General features: G+C 35.4%; 1 protein-coding gene across 1 annotated transcript in view; it reads left to right on the top strand.

The window, feature by feature from the left end:
• Positions 1–25682, top strand: part of LOC122434985 (transmembrane 9 superfamily member 2-like) — an 82640-nt gene that overhangs the window by 31154 nt on the left and 25804 nt on the right. The window contains exons 8-13 of the mRNA XM_043458806.1: positions 6076–6155; positions 8934–9030; positions 9723–9855; positions 10836–10955; positions 11148–11205; positions 25259–25418. Of these exons, the coding sequence (XP_043314741.1) occupies positions 6076–6155; positions 8934–9030; positions 9723–9855; positions 10836–10955; positions 11148–11205; positions 25259–25418 (648 nt within the window). The remainder of the gene's footprint in view (positions 1–6075; positions 6156–8933; positions 9031–9722; positions 9856–10835; positions 10956–11147; positions 11206–25258; positions 25419–25682) is intronic.

The raw sequence follows: 25682 nt of genomic DNA, 5'->3' as shown, positions 1-25682 counted from the left end.
AAAACTTACTGTTTATACCACCAATTAAAGATTTTTTTGATTTCACTCTAATCACATTAATTTTAGTTATGTATCTGTGTATGTGAGTTATATAAGCTTTAGTTGTGGGCTAGCTTGAGACCCTAGCCACATATATAGATTGTTTTTTGCAAGATGCATTCCTGATTTTCAGGCACCATGGACCAATAACTGAATTTGAGAATCAGAAATTTTTGGTACTGGTTTACTTCAAACTCATACTTGACCTTGAGCAAGTTCATTTTCTTTTCTGGGCTTCAGTTTCCCTATAGTAGAGTGAGGGAATGGAGCTGGATAAGTAGTTCTCAACCCTATCAGATTAATATCTTCTTTTAATAACAAATGTTTTATCCTTCTCCCTTTGCTGTTGTAAAACAATTTTAATAGATACTAGATAATTATACTTGTCTTACACGTAGTTTCAAGAGACATCAGTATAGCACCACAACTATAATATAAAGGAGGAATAAAAAAATCAATTTTTAATAAGATATATTTCAGTCATTGTTAGATGCTTGCACCTTTGTGCATTCGTGCGTGTGTGCATGCTCAGTCATGTCCCACTCTATGGGACCCTATGAACTACATACAGCCTGCCAGGTTCTTTGGTCCATGGAATTTTCCTGGCAAGAATACTGGAGTAGATTGCAATTTCCTCCTTCAGGGACCTGTGTGTATAATCATTGTAAATATGATATATATGAATACAGATGAATATGAGACTATTTTATATTGGTGGCTCAAATATCACACCTTCCTAAAGGATGCCATGATTTTCTGAAATGTTGATTAATTTTAATAAAGTTTCAAGCCAAACAGTACCATTTTCCCTCAATTTACATGGTCGTTGCATTCCTGGGGGAAAAATAAATGTATATTAACTTGCCTGCCAATGCAGAAGATGCTGGAGACAAGAGTTCAATCCCTTGGTCAGGAAGAGCCCCTGGAGGAGGGTACGGGAACCAACTCCAGTATTCTTGCCTGGAGATTCACATGGACAGAGAAGCCTGGCGGGTCATTGCAAAGAGTTGGACACGACTGAAAAGATTTAGCACACAAAAATACTTTAATTGTAAAACGAAGTTAGAATCTAGCTGCAGATAATCATAAGCAGTTTTTCACTCACATAAATGGTGGATGGGGGCTTTTGGAAGTTGTTCTCAATTCTTTGTGTGGGTCTCCCAGTGCCCCGCAGGACGTCTGGCATTCTGCTATGCTTCTAATACCAGTAGTATCCTCGCGTCGTTTCATTATGTCCCCTAGAGGGTGCTGTTCTCCCTGTTGAAAACAACTAGACTGAAAGAAGCTCTAGTTGCCTGCCCCTTGATTCTTTGATTCCCTGCAGGTGTTTTTACTGAGTGAAACTCATCATATACTGGGTCCTGAATCAAGAACTCTCATCTACATTTCTGCCTTTGCTTCTTGTGATTTCATTAGAAAGAGCATTAAAGACCTGCCTACCTCATATGCTTTTATGTCTTATAAAAGATTTTGAAACTCTGGGATGTAAAGATGCAGAATAATTAATTTTAAATGGATTTAAAAAATGGGTTCCACCATTTAGTTATCTTTTTACATTTGTCATTTTGTCTCAAATGTGCCTTAGGATTTTAAAATAATTTCTTATTTTCTTATGGAGGAGTAGTATGTGTTGTGGATTGTTATTTCCAGCAGATGGCAATGTTTGGTGCAAAAACTACTTGATTTAACAACTGCAGATTTTCTAGGCTCTCTTTGTATTTAAAAGCCAAACTTCATAATGTATATTTGAAAGTATCTCTTTTTTTGAAGTTTTATTTTTTCTTCCAGTTTTATTGAGCTATAATTGATATACAGCATGGTATGAGTTTAGGGGCTTCCCAGGTGGTGCAGTGGGTAAAGAATTCTTCTGCCAATGCAGGAGATGCAAGAGATGTGGATTCAATCCCTTTGTCAGGAAAATCCCCTGGAGGAGGGCATGGCAACCCACTCGAGTATTCTTGCCTGGGAAATCCCGTGACAGAGGAGTCTGGTGGGCTACAGTCCATGGGGTCACAAAGAGTCGGACACAACTGAGTGACTGAGCACTGTATGAGTTTAAGGTGGACAGCATTATGGTTTGACTTATGTCATGAAATGATGACCACAATAAATTTAGTGAACATTCATCATCTCATATAGATACAAAATTAAAGAAATAGCAAAGCAATATTTTTTCCTTGTGATGAGAACTCTTGGGATTTACTCTTTTAACAGCTTTCATATGTAACATACAGCAGTGTTAATTATATTTATCGTGTTGTACATTACATCCCTAGTACTTGTTTACCTCATAACTGGAAATTTGTCCCTTTGACCACCTTCATCTACTTTCCCCTCTCCCCATTTCCACTTCTGGTAACTACAAATATGATCCCCTTTTCTATGGATTTATTTGTTTGTTGTTTTTGAAGTATAATTAACTTACAATACTATGTTAGATCTTGTTTGTTACAAAACAGTGATCCGATATTTCTATCCATTTTAAAATGATCACCGCGATAAGTCATTACCATCTGTCACCATACAAAGGTATTACATAATCATTGACTAGATTCCTCACCCTGTACATTTCATACTTGTGACTCATTTATTTTGCAACTGGAAGTTTGGACCTTTTAATTTCCCTCACTTATTTCACTCCTTGTTAAAAGGCTTGATATGAGTTAACTTGCTTAAGTCAATGGACAGTAGTCTGGTGAAGAAATGCATGCAATTCAAATTTTGACAAATTAAGTCACACTTTAGTATAATAACAATATTTTAATAATAAAATGGCTAAGACAAATCCTTTCATGCAATGACTATGTATCCCTGGATTTGTCAGTCTGTAAATTCAGATTTTCTAAAAATAACTTATTTAGAAAGAATTTCATACTACAGAGAAATTGCTAAAATAACACAAAGAACTCTTTTTTTTTTTAAATTATTTATTTATTTTTTTTCCAGTGGGTTTTGTCATACATTGATATGAATCAGCCATGGGTTTACATGTATTCCCAATCCCGATCCCCCCTCCCACCTCCCTCTCCACCCACAAAGAACTCTTGTAGTCCCTTTAACCAGATACTCCAATGTTTAACATTTTACTTCATTTGCTCCATTGTTCACTCTTCTCTCTGTGTCCATTATCTTTAGCCTTTCTGTGAATCCTTTGAGAGCTAGATGTTGTCTCATCGCCCCTAAATCTGCCAGAGTGTCTTTCCCTAAAACAAGCATGCAACAGTGCAAACCAGGAATCAATATTGGCATTACAGCATTACATTACCATCTGATTCATATCCATCCATTCAGATTTCGCCAGCTGACCAACAATGTCACTTTCCCCCTTTCTGGTTCAGTATCCTTTCCAGGATTACATGTTATATTTAGTTTTTTTTTAAAAATTTTTTTCCATTTATTTTTATTAGTTGGAGGCTAATTACTTTACAATATTGTAGTGGGTTTTGCCGTACATTGACATGAATCATATATTTAGTTTTTGATCTCCTCCAATCTGGGCCAGTTCTTCAGTCTTTCCTTATGTTTCATACTCTTGAAAATTTTGAAGAGTACAGACCTTACATTCTGTGGGATGACCATCAACTTGGGTCTGTCTAATGGTTCTTCATGACCAGGCTCAGGCCATGGATTCTCAACAGGAAGACTGCAAAATGATACTGCACATCAGTAGATACAAAATGTCAACCTGACCTTTCATAGATAAGTTCATCATGAACACTGGGTCATCAGGTGTTAGCTAAAGTCTACTGTTGAATTAAAAGTCATTTCAATTAAAATCCATCATTTCAGTTTTTTTAAAAGCAGTGTACATTGACTTTCTTCATACCCATCCCCCACACTTCACAGAAAACATAGATACCTAATTTTATTAATTTTTTCTGCCCATTTTAGATTATTTTAAATTATAAAAGTATGATAATACATCTATAGGAGACTTGGAAAATACAGAACAAAGTTACTTATAGTTCCATTATATATTACAGTTATTTTTAAGTAGATAAATTAAGATTTTTAGTTGGAGCTTCAATATCAAACTCTCAAACATTAATAGGATGAATAGACAGAAAAGTAGAAGGATATAGTAGACCTGAAAAGTACTATGAACCAATTTAACGTAATTAAGATTTATACAATTTTCACAAAACAGCAGGATACAAATTCTATTCAAGTTCCCATAGACTATAAATCAGTAGACACTAGAACGTATCCATGGACATAAAACAAGGTGCAAAAATTTCATGGTCTAAAAGTATTGAAATCATACAGAGTCTGTTTTCTTATCACTGGAATTATTTTAGAAATCATTATCAGAAGATATTTGAAAATAACCCACATATTTTCAAGCGCAATGTGACATTTACCAGGAGAGATCTTTGACTTAGTCATTGAAAGCCTCAATGAAGTTAAAAGATTGAAGAAACACAGTGGGTGATTGCAGAGAAGAAAGCATTTAAATGAGAAACTAATATAAAAATGAGAAATTAATATTAAAGATACTTTAAAAAACCCATGTTTTTTGAAATTAAATGTCCACTTTTTAAATGATGGGTGCAGATACCAAATTTTAAATAATAAGTCATTTCAAACATAATTTGGTCAATTTGTTACCTGTGTTTTCCTTTTGCTAAGAGCATGCCATTAATTTAAGGGGTAATAATAACACATTAATGGTTTAAATGTTTATCAGGGATTATCTTTTAAGATATTCATTTATTGGGGCTATTTTATAAGAAAGCTATTGAAAGGTTAGATTTGATCATACATCAGCAGAAACAACTGGTGATTATATTTTCTTAGGTTTTAATAAATATCGAGAACCACAATATTAAAAAACTTTTTATCAGTTTGTTGCTGAAACATTTCAAAATACTTAAAGTACAAAAGTAAAATATTAGAATATTCTGTAAGAAATAATGACAGAAATTGAATACTGTTTTCTAAGTAAACAAAATACTGTAATAATAAACCTATTTGCAGGAGGTGGATTTGGTGTGTTGTAGTGAAGCAAGTTGTCTTATAGTTCAAAATTTTAGTTCAATTTAAATAATAATATTGATAATACTTATATGTGGTAAAGGCTTCAAACCATATAGAAAATGTATAAGTAAAATTCTGCCTTCCTTTACTACCCTTCCCCTAATTTCTAGTCTCTTCCTCCAAAAGTATAACCATTGTTTTTTCTTCCAGAAAAATGTTTGCATCTACAAAATATGTATATTTTTTTGGAGGGGGAATAGAATCTTGCTGTACATACATGTCTTACTATGTACTTTTCACCTTTATTTTTTCATTTAATGCTATTTCATAGACATGTCATCACCTAGAGATGCACATCATTCTTTTTAATGATTACATAGTATTTCTTAGCATGGATTACCATAGTTTGTTTATTCCTATTCTGAAGGGAATTTTTGGTGGCTGTTTTTAGGTTTTTAAATTTAAAAACAAACCACAGTGACTCTCATTATATATGCCTGTGAAGTTTCAATTAAGATGAAAATGTGGTCTGGACAAAAAGAAATGAAGTATGGGGTGGATTTAGGATGACAGAAAAATAGCAAAAAGGTGCTATTATTTCTGACGAACAGTAAACTAAATTTTTTTTCCTAGTCCCTTTCTGAAATGAGATAGTGAAGTGAAGTTGCTCAGTCTTGTCCGACTCTTTGCAACCCCATGGACTGTAGCTTACCAGGCTTCTCCATCCATGGGATTTTCCAGGCAAGAGTAGTAGAGTGTGTTGCCATTTCCTTCTCCAGGGGATCTTCCCAACCCAGGGATCGCACCCTGGTCTCCCGCATTGCGGGCATCTGAGCCACCAGGGAAGCCTGAAATGAGACAGGATATCAGTAAAGTAAGATGAAAAAAAAAAAAAAAAAAAGTAAGATGAAAATGTCAGGCTAGATTGCATGATTCCATGAAGTTAGCAGTAAAGAAATGGAGAATGTACAGGCAGAATAACTTTCTGTTTTAGGATTAAACCTTTAATAAAAGGTCAGTTAAAGTTTGGTCATGTGATTTTTGTATTTTTGTTTTTAGGAAAACAAACAGATCAGGTGGAGTTCTAGGTGGGATTATATTTTGGAGTCCATGTCTCATACCAGCATTCAGTGGTTTAGGTAAGCACTTATTGAATTAAAGAGTAAGTAGCTTCATGGTGGGAAATGTATATACACACATATATGTACATATGTGTATTTTAAAACTTATTTTGTTACCAGAGATGATCTTTTGTTCCTTCCAGTTTTATTGAGATATAATTGACATATAATAGTATAAGTTTAAAGTGTGCAGAATAATCTGACTTGCATTGATGGCCACACTAAGTTTAGTGAACATCAGTGATCTCCTATAGATACAAAATGAAAGAAATGTAAAAAATTTCCCCTCAGTGATGAAAACTCTTAGGATTTTCAGTCTTAACAACTTTCAGTATAATGTACGTTAGTGTTAATTATATTTATCATATTGTATATTATATCTCTAGTACTTATTTATCTTACAACTGCAAGTTTGTTGTACCTTTTAATTACTTCACCCAATTCCCTTTCCCCCAACCCCCTATCAGAGATGATCTTGAGTGACAGTTTTTCTTCTCTCTGGCTAATTTCCCCTCTTCTTCTCCTCCCCCACCTCTCTACATACACAAAGAGAAACAGGAAGGAAAATCTGTTTTAAATATACTAATGTTTATGCTCAAGGGAAGGAGAAGGCTGAGATGTCCAAGAGATAGCATGTCTGCGTGTAAAGAGTAATACATGCTGGGAAGTATGCAGGATAGGACTGTGATAGTGGACCCTGTGCAGAAGATGGAAGGAAAACAAGACAGATTCTTTCATTTGTGGGGTCAGAAAGTCTGAGCAAAGTAGAGTGGAGGAAAAGCAGTAGCCAGCTGGGGTGGAGGAAGGTAAAGATGTCATGAAAGACTGGGAAGAGAGCAGAGAAAGATGAAAAGATTACAGATGAGAAACCAAAGCACTGCAAGTGGTCAGTTAATCAAGGCAGGTCATTTAGATGAGACAATTGTGTGGAGATAATGTCTGTGAGTGAAGGTCGATTCATTTTCCAGGTGTTCTTTTTCATCCCTATTAGGATGCCAAGCACTAGGGGAGGTGCTCAGACCTGGCAGTGAATAAGGCACACAGGCTTCTGCTCGATGGAAGCTTACATTCTAGTGGATTCACAGTGAAGGGACTTGATTCCTCAGGAATTTTCAACAGGATCAAACCACAGAGTTAGAAGTCCTTCATGACTATGGAAGGAATAGTTTCGACATGAAACTGAAGGATGGATCAACTGAGAATGTGATGATTGAGGCTGTCATAAAGTGCTGACAGCGAGCATAGGATCTTCAGTTAGTAACTTAGGAGACTGATCAGAGAAGCTGATGAGAAAATAGAAGAAACTGGTACATATAGTACTTTTCCCCCTTCGTCTCTTATAATAAAGCAATTTTGGATGGAAGAACACTATAAAGGTAAAGGTGAAAGTAAGGAAGGATGTAATTCTATGAGTATGGCCTTCTGAGGTGATGATTTTCCTTATACTGCTATTGCCTTTGTTTTTTAAAAAATATTTTATTTTGGGTTGGGGGACACATGTACACCCATGGCAGATTCATGTCAATGTATGGCAGAAACCACCACAATATTGTAAAGTAATTAGCCTCCAAGTAAAATAAATAAATTAATTAAAGAAATATTTTATTGGTGTATAGTTGCTTTACAATATTGAGGTAATTTCTGCTGTACAGCAGAATGAATCAGCTATGTGTTTACATATATCCCCTCTTTTTTGGATTTCCTTCCTGTTTAGGTCACCACAGAGCACTGAATGGGGTTCCCTGAGCTAAGAGTAGGTTCTCATTAGTTATCACCTTTATTTTTTAAAATTTCATTTTATTGAAGTATAGTTGATTTACAATGCTATTGCCTTTAAAGTGAGAATAGCTCCCATTCTCCTCCTCCTCCTATTTCTATCCTCACTCTTCCTTCTCCTCTATCTCCTTCTCTTCCTCATTATAATTATCATATCTTAATTTTTCTAGAAAATCTTCTGTTGGGGCAATAGTCCACATCCCATTTTGTCACACCCCCAAGGAGTCTCTTCAAATAAAATTTATTTAAATGGTTTCTTTAAAGGGGTCGTGAAAGGAAAGGGCATCCAGATAAATGGTGGGGCTAATCTCTAGTATTAATATTTATGATGTAACAATAAATGTACTTTAGTTTCTGTCTCGAGCTAATTTACTTATGACATTTAACAGACATTTTAGACATCCTAGTGGCATTTTTCTATGACAGTGCTGGTCTTTTCAGAGATTCTGGTGAAACTTTTTTAAATGTGTCTGGATTTGGCTGGGTGGTGGGATGACAGATGGTCTTGGTTTTCATTTGGACATAATTTTTAAGATTCAGTTTTGGAACCAGTAAGAGCTGGTAGGTAAGTGGTCCATGGGATCTTTACCCTGAAACTTGATAAAGACTTGATTAAGTTAAAAGCCTTGATCCATCTAAGGATCCACCTAAGGACTGACTGACTAAAGTCATCAATTTAACCTTGACTCCTGAACTTCCATTCTCAGTTTCATGTTCTGGAACTAAGTTTGTGTTCCTGATCTTTTTCATTTCCCCTTGTTTATTTTTGGGGATGTACTCTTAAAAAGTTGTAAAATAACCTTAAGAATAGTGTTGCTTCTATTGCTTAATTGGTAGTGAACTTTTGTGATAGAACTTTAGGTTTATTTAATATATTGATGTATTATCCAAATGTATTAGCCTTAGATCCAAATTTAACTTTAGAAAACTGTTCGACATGATAATTTGAATGTCTTTCTTTTACATGTGCAAACATTTTTTTTTATTTAACTTCTATTTTTCCTTCTTTCCATTTTCTAGTATCTTGAATTCATTTGTTGTTGTTCTATTCTTAACTGGAATGGTGGCTATGATCATATTAAGGACTCTCCACAAAGATATTATCAGATATAATCAGGTTTGTTTTCCTGTAAATAAAAATGCACATATTTGATTCAGCCAATATTTGAATGCCTGCTTTGCCCAGTTCTCAAGGTTATGTTTCTACTTAGAGTATAACACCTTGAATACAACACATTTTAATGTCTAGTAATTTTGCATATTGTGCTGAATCCAAGTATAGAGTATTGTGTAGATTCTTAAAAAGTATAGGTAAGTTTATTAGAGAGTTATTTGCTATCAGCTCTTTGGTTATATACCTTTCCATGTCCTGAGCTTTCAAAATATCATTATTTAAGATTTTCATTAATTTGGAACATGAGAATATGTAAAAAACATTGCAAAATACTACAATTTAGGGCAAATTTAGTTTTATCTAATTTATACTCTTTTGACTCTTATGATCATTTATGTATTGATGAACTTTTAATTTCTATAGAATTAGTTGAATTTTTTTTGTAAGTTAAATCATGTTGCTTTCTCCATGAAAATCAAGCCAGTTGTGTGCTTTACATAATTAATACAGTGCAAAACTTAGAGAATGGCTCATTTGTATGGCCGGATCACATACCTGCCAGAGACCTACTTTATCCAAAATGAGCCATTAGTCTTGTCTTTAGAGGAAAATTACTTTTCCCCTAACTTTCAGAGCTCTTGTAAACTTTCTGTCATAATAATTCCTGTGTTTATTAAAGACTTTCTCTTATGCAGGAAGATATCCAGAAGGATTATGGTTGGAAGCTTGTTCATGGGGATGTATTCAGACCTCCAAGGCATGGAATGTTGCTATCAATTTTACTGGGTCAAGGAACACAAGTTTTGATTATGACATTTATTACTTTATGTGAGTAGGCTCAGATCAATATGTGTCATTCTCAACATTCTGACATAGGTTAAACTTCGATTCATGTGTATAAAAGAACTTTGAAAATTCTACCCTAAAGTTTAAGGAAATGTGTATTTTATAGTATATTTTAATGAGTATTTGTAGTGTATTTAAAATAAAATTTGTATTTTATTTTAAGGATATGAGTCTGAATATGTTCCTATATCAAGGACCTTTCATAGTTTCTTCAGTTCTGAATAATATATTGTAATGTCCAATATACATGTTCCTTGCTTTGCGTGTGGGTAGATCATATTTTAGGTGGGCTCGGGGAATTATAATTCAGAGATTAAGATTTTGAAATGCTAAGGCAAGCCTAAGCACTGGTCTTTAAATGTATAAATGAAGTGGTATCATCAGTAGTCTTACAATGGCTGATGAACTCTCTCTGCCTTCATTATCAACCAAGAGTAGAGTTTGTCAGTTTTTCATAATCAGAGTGGGGATTTTCACAAACAAAGCTTCTGTAAATAAATGGCTTATTAGGTGTTTCAGATGTCAATGATAACTTCTAAATTTAGCTCTTAAGGTTATGTTTTCCTGAAACCAAGTCTCACTGTGATGGTTTTCCCCCCTCACCTTGGATAAAAGGAAACAGAAGGAAATTTTTGTGGGGAAAATGATTTGCTCTTTAGGGAGTGACTACTGGAGTAGGGAAAGGGAAGATCTTCTCTTTGATTTTGATTTAAAATAATATAATTAATGATTTAAACAAGGTGATTAAAGACTAAATTGAAAACACATAGTTTGCCTTGTATGGGATCAGACTTTTTATTAAGAACAGATTGTCAAAAAATTAGCTAAGTAACATCAGAGAATTTCCCTGTATTCTGTTTCATAAAAATGTCTTAATAAGGTGTCTTTAATATAAAATAAAGCCTTATGTGTTTTGAGGCTATTATTGTCACTGGTTTGATATTTCTTCTTTGTGCTTTTAGTTCTTGCCTGCCTTGGTTTCCTTTCTCCTGCTAATCGTGGTGCTTTAATGACCTGTTCTGTTGTGTTATGGGTCCTTATGGGAGCATCTGCTGGATACGTGTCTGCTAAGGTGTACAGATGTAAGCATTACTATTCTTATTCCAAGTTGGTGTGTTAAATATAGAAATTAAAAAGCTTGAAAATTTTAAAAATTGCATCAGGAATTTTAGCTGACCTAGCAAAATATAATTGTGTCTTCGTTATTGTAAAGTATTTGTAAAGTGGACTAAATCTAGTTGCCCTAGTAATTATTCTGTCCTTTACTTCCTCAGCATTTAGAGGTCTGAAGTGGAAGACAAATTTCTTGCTGACAGCACTGCTGTGTCCTGGGTTAGTATCTCATGTTCTCTTTTCTCTACACAATTATAATCTTCTTTATACTTTACCTTGGAAAAATCATTGTACACAATAATGAAGAGTAGAATGGAGGTGAGTGACCACTGTTTTTTCTGTGGCTGCAGCATTCTTTTTTTGGTATATTTGCATTCTTTTCATCTTTTTGTACATCTTAACCCTTAGTACAAAGAGATGGTGATGGTGCTGCAATATTCAATTTTGATCTTTGTTTTTGAAGCAGGTTTCATAAATGCTCATCTCAGTTATGCATCTTCCCTTATATGTCATGTTAGAGTGGCAGCTTATATACCACATTGTGTTACTCTCTTGTCTCTGCCTTCTGTGATTATTTCTTCCTATCTCACCTAGTTACTGCAGTGTCATTAGTGACTGCAGACCCCAGGCAGAGTCATGGTCAGAGAGGGAGTCAGGGTGGTGCTGCACAGGGGCTCTTAGGGAGCTCATCTGGTCCCCTAGTTCTAAAGATGCAGAATCAACGTGTTCAAGGTCATACGTGAAGTCAGTACTGGAGCTCGGGCTGTATACTATCTTGGCCAAAAAGTTAATTTGGGTTTTTCCATCTTGTGGAACAGCCTGAGTGACCTTTTTGGCCAACCCAGTATCCCCAACCAGTGCTCTTCCCATAATCCCTCACCAATAAGGTGCTGACTCATTTTGAGTTTTATCTCCAAATCCTTTAATATGTTTTATCTTAGTCAGCTCGGGCTACCATAACAGAATACCATAGACTGGGTGGCTTAAGCAACAGCCATTTATTTTCTCACAGTTCTGGAGGCTGGGAAGCCCAAGATCAGGGCATCAACAGGATACGGTCCTGGTGAGTGCTCTCTTCCTGGTCACTGATGGCTGCAATCTTGATGCATCCTTACATGGCAGAGGAAAAGAGAGACACTGAACTCTATGGTGTCTCTTCTTGTAAGGGCACTAATGCCATCATGAAGGCTGCACCCTCATGACCTCATCTAAACCTAATTCCTCTCCCAAGGCCCCATTTCCAAACACCATCTCATTAGAGATTAGGGTTTTTTTTTTAAAAAACTTTTTATTTTTTTGGGGGGTGTATGTGATTAACAATGTTGTGATAGTTTCAGGTGAACAGTGAAGGGACTCAACCATACATATACATGTATCCATTCTCCCTCAAATTCCTCTCCCATTCAGACTGCCACATGACATTGAGCAGAGTAGGGATTAGGCTTTTAATGTTAGAATTTTGGGGGAAACAATTCAATCCATAGCATATTTCATTAAAAAAATTCTTTCTTTGATATGTTCTGAAGGACAGTTTTTTTTTTAGGAAATGTCATGGATTATATCTTAATTGTTACATGGAACTTAAAAAAAGTTGTGTTTTTTGGCTGCACTGGGACTTCATTGCTGCATGGCTTTCTCTAATTGTGGTGCACAGACTTCCCATTGTGGTGGCTTCTTCTGTTGTGGAGCAGACTCTAGGCACGTGGGCTCAGTAGCTGCGCCTCATGGGGTTAGTTGCTCCATGGTATGTGAAATCTTCTCAGATCAGGGATCAAACCCCTGTCCCCTGCATTGGCAGGCAGATTCCCTATCACTGAACCACCAGGGAAGTCCTGTTTTGTGGTAATTTAATTTCCATTTGTTGTAAAATTCCCATGTCCTTGATGCTAGAAGTGTGTCACAATAACGCATGTATGTGTGCTCAGTCACTCAGTTGTGTCCGACTCTGTGACTATGGATTGTAGCCCACCAGACTTCGCTGTCCATAGGATTTCCTAGGCAAGAATACTGGAGTGGGTTGCCATTTCCTCCTCCAGGGGATCTTCCCAACCCAGGGATCAAAACTGCATCTCCTGCATCACTTGTATTGGCAGGCAGATTCTTTACCACTGAGCCACCTGGGAAGCCCCATAACAATGGTGGAAATTCTATAATGGAAGTTATATATAATAAATTCAGTTACATTGTATACTAATTAGTGACAAAATGAGAGCAAATGCTCTGTGACTGAGTATAAAGCCATCATCAGTGCAATGCAGTGATAGATGATATATTCAGTAGACTCATAATGTTTTATCTACATGTGGCCTTTCCCCTCAACTCCAGGGAAAGGCTTGAATATTCCAAGTTTGCACATCAAATACATGTACCACAGAGTTTTTGATTTATTTAAAATAAGGACAATGCACTCCTCTCCCCCTTGCCACCTTGAATAGAGCCATCTGCTTTTTCTGTAACTCTTTTCAAGGGAACTAGAATGGGTGGTCTTTCCTGAGCTTTAATACCTTTATGTAAGAAAGCAATGTCCTTGACAATATTTCAGATATTTGTTGCTTCAAGTTCAAGACTCAGATGAATCTGACATTGAGTAACTTTGGCACAAAAGTGCCATTGTGCAAAAGTCATTATACTGGATTGTAATACAAGGGATATTGCGAGCAAGAACTAGTCAATAAACCGTCTACTGTTCTCTTCATTATTTAGTTACTCATTCAACTTATTTATTGTATTTTTGAAAAAAATTTTTTTTACTATATTTAATGCATTATGCTAGGCACTGGAGAGGAAATAAATGTAAATCTCTCCTGAAATTGCCTTCATGGATTCAGATGAATAATAATGGCCTATTTTTCATCAGACAGATGTTCCATCTCATTGTAAAAAGAAGTTACGTCATTAGAATAGAAAATTTAAAAGAATTAGAATATGCTGTGTCACTAAGCTTGATTAACTAAATTGAACAATTAATGTCTGGAAAAACATTAGCATTTTCACTGCACTATGAGCTGTTTTTATCTCATTTTCTGTGGGATCAGTTTTGAAGAATGTTTTACACAGAAAAATTTAAAAATTCGAGTGGATGTCCATAATAACATGGCTCAGGGTTACAGGGACTATGAAATAGTTCAGTATCAAACCATAGTTTTGTGAAAATATTTTTTTTTAATTTGAAAAACACCTGTTAACAGTGGTTGTCCCCAGGTGGGTTGCTGCATGGCTGGGGGAAAGGAGTGTGAAGGAGACTGTTTTATACTTATTTTCACTGTTTCTCTATTTTTCTTTTTACTTTTCACATTGTATACCATATACATGTACTACCTATTTTTAAATAATCTCATTATAAACAACTCATTACCATATATTAAAGTGGAGAGGCAGCATTAAAGGTTACCAGCACAGGTGTTAGAATCAGACACACACACACCCTACACTCTGTACACATAGGGGTTCATTTCCCAATTCTGCCTCTGTCTAATTAATGAGGCCTTTAGTAGGTTTTGAATAAGGCTGCAATGAACATGGGAGTGTAAGCTATCCCTTTGAGATTCTGTTTTCATTTTCTTTTGCATACCCAGAAGTAGGATGGATGAATCATATAGTAATTTTATTTAAAAATTTTGGGGAGAGGACTTCCCTGGCGGTCCAGTGGTTAAGATACCACACTTCCACTGCAAGGGCATGGGTTTGATCCCTAGTTGGGGAAGTAAGATCTCACATGCTGCATGGTGTGGCCAAAAAAAAAAACTTTTTGGGGGGGAACCTCCATACTGTTTTCCGTAGTGCCTATACCAATTTAGATTCCCACCAACAGTGCATAAGGGTTCCTTTTTCTCCATATCCTGCCAACAATTGTCTCTTGTCTTTTTGATGATAGCCATTCTGACAGGTGTGAGGTGTTATCTTATGGTAGTTTTAATTTGCATTTCCCTGATGATTAGTGATGTAGAACACTTTTCCATATATCTGTTGGCAATTTGTGTGTCTTTGGAAAAATGTGTATTCAGGTCCTCTGCCCCTTTGTTAATTGTTGTTTTTTTGCTATTGAGTTGTTTGAGTTCTTTATATATTTTGGAATTTAACTCCTTATCACATGTATGATTGTGATATATGTGATACCCACACCACACAGTTTGCAGGATCTTAAGTTTCTTGACCAGAGATCTAACCCAGCCCTTTGGCAGTGAAAGTGCAGAGTCCTAACCACCGGACTACCAAGGGATTTCCTATCTGTTTTTGAGTATAGCCATCCTAATTATTATGAAGTGATGTTTTATTGTAGTTTTAGCTTATATTTTTTGGTGATTAATGGTATGGAGCCTCTTTTATTACTCATTGGTAATTTGTATATATTCTTTAGCAATATGTCTATTCAAATCCTTTGCCCACTTTAATTTTTAAACAATAATTAATTTACTTTGGCATGTGGGGTCTTAATTCCCCAACCAGGGATCAAACCTGTGCCTTCTGCATTGTAAGCATAGAGTCTTAACCATTGGACTGCCAGGGAAGTCCCTGCCCATTTTAAAATTGAATTTTTAAAATTATTGAATTGTAAGAGTTCTTTATATATTCTGTTAACTAGATACTTATCAGATATATGATTTGTAAATATTTTCATGTCTTCTGTATGTTGTCATCTCAGTTTCTTGATAGTATTCTTTGAAGTACAAAACTTGAAATTTTTGAAGACATTTATTTACTTTTTCTTTGGTTGCTTGTACTTTAGATATATTTAAGAAAGCTAATTCAAGGTCACTAAAATTTATGCTTATGTTTTCTTATAAAAGTTTTCTAGTTTTACGTACTAAATTTTGGTCTTTGGTCCATTTTGAGTTAATTTTTTTGTATATGTGAGAGGTAGGGATCTAACTTCATTCTCTTGTACATGGATATTCAGTTGTCTGGACACTATTTGTTGAAAAGACTCTTCTGCCCCAGTTGAATTGTCTTGAGTCCCTTATTGGAATTCAAATGTCCACAAATATGTGAGCTTATTTCTGAATTCTCAATCCTGTTCCATTAGTCTATGTCTATCCTTAGGCCAGTACTCATCATCTTGGTTATTGTAGATTTTAATAAATTTTGAAATTATGAAGTGAGCGTTCTCCAGCTTTTTTCTTTTTCAAGAATATTTTGGCTATTCTGAAACTTTGCATTTCCATATGAATTTTAGAAAAAGTGAAAGTGTTAGTCTCTCAGTTGTGTCTGACTCTTTCCGATCCCATGGACTGTAGCTTGCCAGGCTCCTCTGTCCATGGGATCCTCCAGACAAGAATATTGGAGTGGGTTGCCATGCCCTTCTCCAGGGGATCTTCTGGAACCAGGGATTGAACCCAGGTCTCCCACACTGCAGGCAGATTCTTTACTGCTGAGCTACCAGGGAAGACCCTATGAATTTTAGGAAAAGCTTTTCAATTTCTTCAAATAGCTGACTGGAATTTTGATAAGGTTACATGGAATCTGCAGGTCAGTTTGGGGGATATTGCCATCTTAATATTAAATCTTCAATTCATGAACACAGGATGTCTTTTCATTTATTTGGTCTTCTTTAATTCCTTTCAATTACATTATACTTTGTGTGATTTCAGGTCTGTTAAATTTACTGAGACTTGTGTTATGGTCTAACATATGGTCTACCCTCGAGAATGTTCCATATACACTTAGAAGAATGTGTATTCTGCTGACAATGAGTGGAGTGTTTTACAGATGTTTGTTAGGTCTAGTAGGTGTACACTGTTGTTAAAGTCTTTCATTTCCTTGTTGATTTTCTATCTAGTTGTTCTATCCATTATTGAAAGTGGGTATTCAAGTCTCCAACTATCATTGTTGAATTGTCTGTTTCTTCCTTCAGTTCTATCAGTTTTTGCTTCATATATTTTTTGGATTCTGCTGTTATGTACATATGTATTTATAATTGTTTTTTTTATAATTGTTATATATTCTTTTTTTTCCATTTATTTTTATTAGTTGGAGGCTAATTACAATATTGTAGTGGTTTTTGTCATACATTGACATGAATATATGTTCTATATTCTTGATTGACAGTTTTATTGTTTTTTAAAATTATTTGGCTGCGGGGTCTTTGATCTTTGTGTAGCATGCAGGATCTTCTGCTGTAGCACACAAGCTCTTTAGCTGCAACATGTGGGATCTAGTTTTCTGACCAGGGATTGAACCCAGGTCCTTTGCATTGGGAGTGTGGAGTCCTAGCCACTGGACTACCAGGGAAGTCCTAACACTTTTATTGTTATAGAAGTCCTTCTTTACCTTGCATAATGCTTTTTGTCTTAAAGTCTATTTTGTCTGATAGAAGTATAGCCACTTTAGCTCTCTTTTGGTTACTGTTTGCATGATCTATCTATCTATTTGTCTATCTATATATATCTAGAGATCTTATATAGATCTCATATAGTTGACCCTAGAACAACATGGTGGCTAGGTGCCCTGAATCCCTGCAGAGTTGGAAATCTGTGTATAACTGTAGAGTCAACCCTCTGTATCCATGGTTCTGCATCTATGGATTCAACCAATAGCAGATTGTGTAGCACTGCACTATGTATTTATTGAAAAAAATCCATGTATGAGTGGACTCAGGCAGTTCAAACCCATTTTGTTCAAGAGTGAACTATATGTAAAATCATTTCACTTTCAATCTATTTGTTTCTGTGAATCAAAATTGTGTCTCTTGTAGACATCATTTATTTGGATCATTTTTTGGGGTCCCTTTTGCCAACCTCTGCCTTTTAATTGGAATATTTAATCCATGTACATTTAATGAAATCATTGGTAAAGTAGGATTTACATCTGCTATTTTCTCTTTATAAGTTTTAAGTCTTTTTTGCTGTTTCATTAATGTTCTCTGTTGTGTTAAATAAATATTTTTAGTGTACTGTTTTTATTCCCTTATCATTCCTTTTACAGTTTTTTGGTTTGTTTTCAGTAGTTGCATTATGTATTACATTTAATGTTTCAATTGGAAACAATCTAGTTCAGATTAATACCAACTTAATTATAATATTATTAAAAATATTATATGCTCTTATGTAGCTTCTTTCCCTCTTCCCTCCTTTGTGCTGTTATTGTTATACAAGTTGCATCTTAATGCTTTGTGTGCTTATCAACACAGATTTATAATTACTGCATTATGCAGTTGCCTTTTAAATTTGATAGGCAAAAGAGGAGTTTTAAATAACATTTTATATCATGGGACCTTGAGCAAGTTATTTTACCTTTCTGATCTTAGGCTTCTTTATCTGCAGTATGGAAATAATGGTATTATGTATTTCATATGATTGTTGTGAGGATTAAATGGGATAATGTATTAAAGCTTTTGTAAGTGCCTAGCACATAATAAGTAAGTGTTAGTTGCTCAGTCGTGCCCGACTCTTTGCGACCCCATGGACTGCAGTCCACCAGGCTCCTCTCTCCATGAGATTTTCCAGGCAAGGATACTGGAGTGGGTTGCCATTTCCTTCTCCAGGGGATCTTCCCAACCCAGGGATCGAACCCAGGTCTCCTGCACTGCAGGTAGATTCTTTATTGACTGAGTTACAAGGGAAGCCCAATAATAAGTGTTTAATAAAGTACATAATAAGCACATAATAAGTGTTTAATAAATGGTAACTGGTTTATTAGCTACTATTTTCTTCCACTAACAGGCCTTTGCTCAAGCTGTTCCATCTATTTTGTTCCAATTTTCCAATGCCAAATTTGCATTCATTCTTTAATTTCCAGCTCACCACCACTTTCATGTTTTAAAATTGTACAATATCTATTACCGTTATTACAATGCCCACCACAGTATTCCTCAGATTGAGTTATTAATGATATGTCTTATCTCTCATTTTACATTCTAAGACTCATGTGAGTGAGTGTCTTATTCATTTTTGTATCTTTCACAGTGTGTAGCCCAGTGCCTTATATGAAGTATAAGTGATTTATAGAGTGTAAGTGTTTATTAAATGATTGAATCATGTGAAGAATTTAAAATGCAAGACAGGTTCAGTTTCCTATTTCTGTTAGTAGAACTGAACACAGTTTAAAAGCAATAAACCAGACATGATACAAAATACATATTCTCTTCAAGAGGTTTAGGGGCTTTCTTAAGTAGATGAGAGGGAGAATCTCAAGGTACTGGGATTCTTATTTGTTAGAATGTGGTAGGTTGAAAGAGTTTCAGTGCCTCATGGTATGGACATGGACAATGTAAAAATGGTTTTGAACTTAAATGGAGAAGCAGTTAAATTAATGAGCATACACTTCCTAAGAGAAATTGAAAAAAGTAAAATTATTAAATGATGTCATTTTGCTGCATGTAGCCCCAAGAGTGGTAGTAAGTAAGAGAAGAGTCAGCAGAGGTTGATGGGCATGTACCCAAACTTTAAAGTTAGAAGAAGGAAGGTTGAATTGTAGTACTCAGTATTAGCTAAGTGACTTTGGATAAGTCCTATAACCTTTCTGATTGTCCATTTCCTTGTGTGTAATGCTTGTGTCACAGAGTCATTTAGAGAAGTAAATGAACTAATGGATTGTGAAATTGTTTTGTGAACTACAAAGCATTTTTGGCCACTCTCTTCTTCTGTGTTCCTACTGTTTTATATCTATTATCTGCTATAATATTTCCTATGTTATAATTTGTTTGTCTCTGTCCCCCACTAGACTGAGCTTTTTCAGAGCAAGGATTTTTGTTTTATTTATCTTGGAACACCAGGGCCTAACTCATAGGTACTCAATAAATGTTTGATGAATGTGTGAATAAATGTTTCAAGTAGGAGATGGACCCGGGTGACCTCTTAAGTTTCCTTCTGGTTTTGCTGTTTAAGATTCTATGAAAAGGTCTAGAAATAATTAGACATCAACAAAGGAAGAAATACTTAGAATATAAAAACATGAAATGGAAGGACAGTTACAGAATTGTTAAACACATATTAGCATTCTAGAGTGTACTTTCAAAAGGAAAATCGTTGAGACGGGTTAATTGAGTTTATATATAAGAAAGAAGGTTATGATTTGTCAACTGAGAAGTAATTTTTCTGGCTATGGAAAGATAACAGCTAAAATGAATCTTTCCAAAGCTAGAAAATGTGGCAGAGGAATATTGCGGCTAAACAAATTCATTAGAGCAGAAAGGTATTAAAAAAACATTTGAGGAAGTATGGTTAAATCATGGGAAACTAAACTCCCTTATTGAGAAGCCAGAAACTGATGAGACGTAAGGTGGAGGTTTTATTGTTGTACATGCTGTTGTTTGAAAGGACTGGAAGCTATATCTCCAACAGGAGCAAAGTATGAGCCTTTAAAGAGCAGAATAGATACACCTACTGAAAAAAGTGTTAATAGAAGAGTCTGTAAATGCAAGGAGGAAAGGTGAAGTAGAAATAGTAAAATGAAAGAATAAATGGATAAAAAGGAATAAAAGAATAAAATGAAAGAAGGTTTAGAAAGGACAAAATCACTTATAATGAGGGATGGGGAAGGATCCAAAAACAATGATCCTAAGTAAGAAATTGAAAATAGATGGAAAATACGAAGGAAGCCTTAAAATACTAGAACTGGAATGGGCCTTGAGAGAATTTACAGCTGAAGACTGAAATCAGAGATTCTCTAAACAGTAGACCTCAAAGCCTAACCTGGTGCAGCATCAAGTGGCTGTCACCACACTCCCTGTCTCTGATCTTTGACAAAATGTTTTGGGGAGGAGAAGGTAGATGCGATTGCTCTGGTTGGTTCCTACTGTAGAGGCTTTATTATAGCACAGTGGGATGGAGAAAGCTTGCTGTTAAACACACACACACACACACACCCCTGAGTAAGAATCCCAGCTCTGCCTCTTTTCAGCTGTTTGATCTTCAGCAAATTACTTACTGTCCCTAAAAGATATTCAGAAAGAACTCTATCCATGTAACTTCTCTTTTACATTTACCTGGGTTGATCATTAATTTTCCTTTTTTTTCTTGCCTGTTCTTCATTTTTTTCTCTTTTTAAACTGCTTTCTATGACATTTCATCAGCTTTATCTTGCAACCCTTTTACTAAGGTTTATATTCACCTTGTCATTTTTTTTAAATTGGAGTATAGTTGATTTATAGTGTGTTACAGGTGTACAGAACAGTGATTCAGTTATACATGTATCTATCTACCATATATATATATATTCTTTTTCACAGTCATTTCCATATAGGTTATTATAAAATATTGAGTATCATTTCTTGTGCTATATAGTAGGTTCTTGCTGATTGTCTATTTTATATATTAGTAGTGTGTATATATGGGCTTCCCAGGTGGCGCTAGTGGTAAAGAACCTGTCTGCCAATGCAGGAGACACAGGAGACACGGGTTCAATCCCTGGGTTGGGAAGATCCCCTGGAGGAGGAAATGGCAACCCACTTCACTGTTCTTGCCTGGAAAAATTCCATGGACAGAGAGGCCTGGTAGGCTACATATGTTAATCCCAACCTCCTGATTTATTCCTCTCCTCGCCTTTCCTTCCTGATAGCTGAGTTGGTAAAGCATCCACCTGCAATGCCGGAGACCCTGGTTCGATTCCTGGGTCAGGAAGACCCGCTGGAGAAGGGAAAGGCTACCCACTCCAGTATTCTGGCCTAGAGAATTCCATGGACTGTATAGTCCATAGGGTCTCAAAGAGTCGGACACCACTGAGCAACTTTCACTTCACTTTCCCGTTTGATAACCATAAGTTTATTTTCTATGTCTGTCTCTTTCCATTTTGTAAATAAGTTTATTATTATTATTATTATTTTTAGATTTCACATACAAGTGCCTCTGGTCATACTTTGAATTCCTAAGACCTCTTCCAGGGAATTCCCTGGCAGTCCAGTGGTTAGGGCTCTGTGCTTCTGTTGCAGGGGGCACAGGCTGGATCCCTGGTCGGGGAAGCTAAGATGCTGCAAGTCCTGTGGCACAGCCGACACAAAAGCAAAAACACAACAGCAAGAACTCTTCCATTTTCTCAAAAGTCTTAAAAAATTTCCTCTTCCTGTCTCATGGCTGCAATGTCTCCTCTGATTTCTCTGAGGATCTTAAATTGTCTTGGTAAAGTTTTTACCTGAGCTTCAGGAATCTTCTCTAAGGAACTAACCCTCCTGTCTTTTGCAGGGGTTGTGAAGTGACATTGTTTGGTTCTGCAGAGTTGGGGGGTGGGGGACAGAATCTGCAGGTCTGTCAGCATCTCAGGCTGACTTTGAACCAGTCATTCTGGTTTTAGCCACTCCTTCATCCCTACCTGTAGAGGTACCTGGCACCACAAATTCCCGAGCCTTTTTGGACCTCTGTGGTATAAATTGAGTTGCCTCTCAGCCTTTTCTACTGACGACTTAGGATACAAGTTCGCACTCCAACTAACTTGGTTACTATTTGTCTGCTCTCTGGTTTCCAAACTTTGCTGTTAATGTCTTCTCCCCTTTACAACATCCCCCAATCCTTATGCCTTTAAAAAATTCTTTTGCTATAATTTTATCAGGGTTTTGATGAGGGAGCAGAACTAAATATGCATTCAATGTGCCATCTTTAACCCAAAGTCTTTTAATTCTTCATGTCTTTTGTATCCATTCTTTACATTTTAACCATCATCACATTGTACAGATTCTTAACACTTTATATCTAGGCTCCTTGCCTCTAGTATCTCCTCCTTTAGATTTGTCCTTTGGAATGCTGTATACTCATCTTTCCGGAAAATTGCATGGAGTACCTCACAGCTTTGAGTGTAAAAACCCTTTAGTTGCTTCCTGGTGTTGACAGGATAAAGTCTATATTCCTTAACTGGACATTCAAAGCCTTCCACAATCTAACTTCTGCCCATCTTTTCAACCTCATCATTTAGGCTTTCAGAAATACTCATGGGACTTCCCTGGTAGTCCAGTGGTTAAGATTCCATGCTTCCAATGCAAGGGGCCTAGGTTCAATCCCTGAATGGGGAACTAGATCCCACATGCAACAACTGAGACCCAGTGTAGCCAAATAAATAAATGTTAAAAAAGAGGAAGAGATAAATCCCTGTCAGAAACACTCACATCCGTACCACTGATACCCATACTCACCTGTAGCTGTGATTAAACTTGTCTGGAACATCTACAGGCATAGTAGCTGGGCTTGCCTGGTGAGTTATCCATTAGACTTAGGGGTTGACCTGCTGATTTTGAATGGTTAATTTAAACAGTTTGTTTTATTTTGGGGGAAAATTTAAATTATTTTATTGTAAAATTTATACAAAATAAACCATAAGCACACAGTTAAACTTTAAACAGAATTAAGCCAGTCCATAAAAGATTTAAAATAAAAAAGTAATAAAAACCTTATCAGTTCATTTGAAATTATTCATCTTTAGATACATGATGGTTTATTTCCTAGATTTAGAATAGTGATCTCCATTGCACTTAGGCTGTAAAATATTAAATACTATTTTTAAAAGACAGATTCTTTTAAAAGTTTTTTTCATTTTATTTTTTTCCCATTTATTTTTATTAGTTGGAGGCTAATTACTTTACAATATTGTAGTGGTTTTTGCCATACATTGACATGAATCAGCCATGGATTTACACATATTCCCCATCCTGATCCCCCCTCCCACCTCCCTCCCCTTATTTTTTAAATTATGGAAGTATAACACATTTACAGGAGACTTGGAAAATACAAAACAAAGTTATATGTAGTTCCACTATATATTACAATTATTTTTTAAGTAGATAAATTAAGATTTTTAGGGGAACTTTCAATATCAAACTCTAAAACACTAATAGAATGAATAGACAGAAAAGTAGAAGGACATAGTAGACCTGAAAAGCAGTATGAACCAATTCAACATAATTAAGATGACAAAACCCACTACAATATTCTAAAGTAATTAGCCTCCAACTAATAAAAATAAATGAAAAAAAAGATTTATACAGTTTTCACATAGCAGCAGGACACAAATTCTATTCAAGTTCCATAGACTATAAGCCAGGAGACACTGTAACATATCCAGGGACATAAGGTGCAAAAATTTCATGGTCTAAAGGTATTGAATTCATGTAGAGAAAAAACAGATTCTTATACTCAAGGATTAGCAAACACTTGCAAAGTGATCACCAAAATCTTTATTTGAGAACAAAATTGTAAATCCAGAATACAAAAATCTACTTGAAATAATCTAACCAAATACTAAATTACCTAAATGAGACTCAGTTTCTGAGGTGGTATCAAGAGGAAAAAAATCTTATTTACATACAAGTTTGTATACACAAGTAGGTTTTTGTCAATATATGTTTTAAAATTTTTTTATTGAAATATAGTTGAATTACAGTGTTGTGTTAATTTCTGTTGTACAGCAAAGTGATTCAGTCACACACACTCACACAGGTTTGGCCAAAAAGTTTGTTCAGATTTTTCCATGACATCTTAAATTCTCTTCATATTCTTTTTCCATTATGGTTATCACAGGATATTGAATATAGTCCTCTGTGCTATACAGTAGGACCTTGTTGTTTATTCATTATGTGTATACCAGTTTGCATCTGCTAATCCCAAAACTCCCACTCCTACTGCCTCCCACCCCCACTTTGGCAAATATACTTTTTTAAAAAAAAATCAAACTGGCCACCATTCCCAAAAATGCTTCTTACACTATGCTGGAATTTAAAAGGGCTTTTAATAACTTTGAGCCCTATCTGCACTACATGTGAAACAGCTTTTAAGATTTCTCTACCTCCTGTACTGAAGGTAAAAAAAAAAAAAAGCTGAAAATGTCTGCATGATAGTAAACTTTTCCCCCCATCACTTAGAGATATTATTAGAAATTGTATGGCAGAATCTTTGTTAGGAAGGCTCTGAAAAAAAAAGGTATGTGTAAGATAATTTTTAATGAACTTTCTTCCAGGAAATCATTGTAAAACTCTTGGTTTTAAATGAATACTTGTTTGACAAGAGGCTTCATATAGCCCATTTCAGTCTAGTATTCTAAAATCTGTTTGTAATATATGTATTTTCTTAATTGTGTTTATTGCATATTGTTTTTCGATGGTATATTATTCCACACCTTATTTATTTTCTGCTAGGCTCTGGAACTGCAAAGACGAGTGGGATGTAGAAATTATGTCCTGTAATAAACTGCTATCTTGTTATATATATGGTATTGAGTTTAAGCTCCAACTCAATAACTGGGTTTACACAGAATGATTTAATATTCTTCTAGGGTTTAATGTTCTAACATTCATATCAAGTATGTTTATAACATTTTCCTGAAATCGTAACATTTTCTGATGGTTTTTCTACCCTAGTGTGGTCTTTGTTGACATCTTCATCATGAATTTAATTCTTTGGATTGAAGGGTCATCATCTGCTATCTCATTTGGTACCTTGATAGGAATCCTTGCATTGTGGTTTGGAATTTCAGTGCCATTAACATTTTTGGGTGCATACGTTGGAAGTTTCCAAAAGGTAAACTTTTAAAATACTGCTTTTAACCATTGAATGATGTCTGAAATAATACCTCGGTGTGAATAGACTATACAGGAAATGGAAGATGTACCACTGGAGAAAATGACAAAGAATAATCATTTAGGGATAAAAGATTTTTTACAAACTTTAAATGAAAGACAGTAACACTTTAAAAGACATTCTTTAATGTATTTCACATTTTATGGGTTGTTTATATTTCCCTCTCTCGGATGGGCAAAATTTAAAAGATATATTATAGGAAGG

Source organism: Cervus canadensis, chromosome X (genome assembly GCF_019320065.1).
Source record: "Cervus canadensis isolate Bull #8, Minnesota chromosome X, ASM1932006v1, whole genome shotgun sequence".
In the NCBI taxonomy this organism is placed as follows: Eukaryota; Metazoa; Chordata; class Mammalia; order Artiodactyla; family Cervidae; genus Cervus; species Cervus canadensis.
This window is presented reverse-complemented; position numbering and strand designations above follow the sequence as displayed.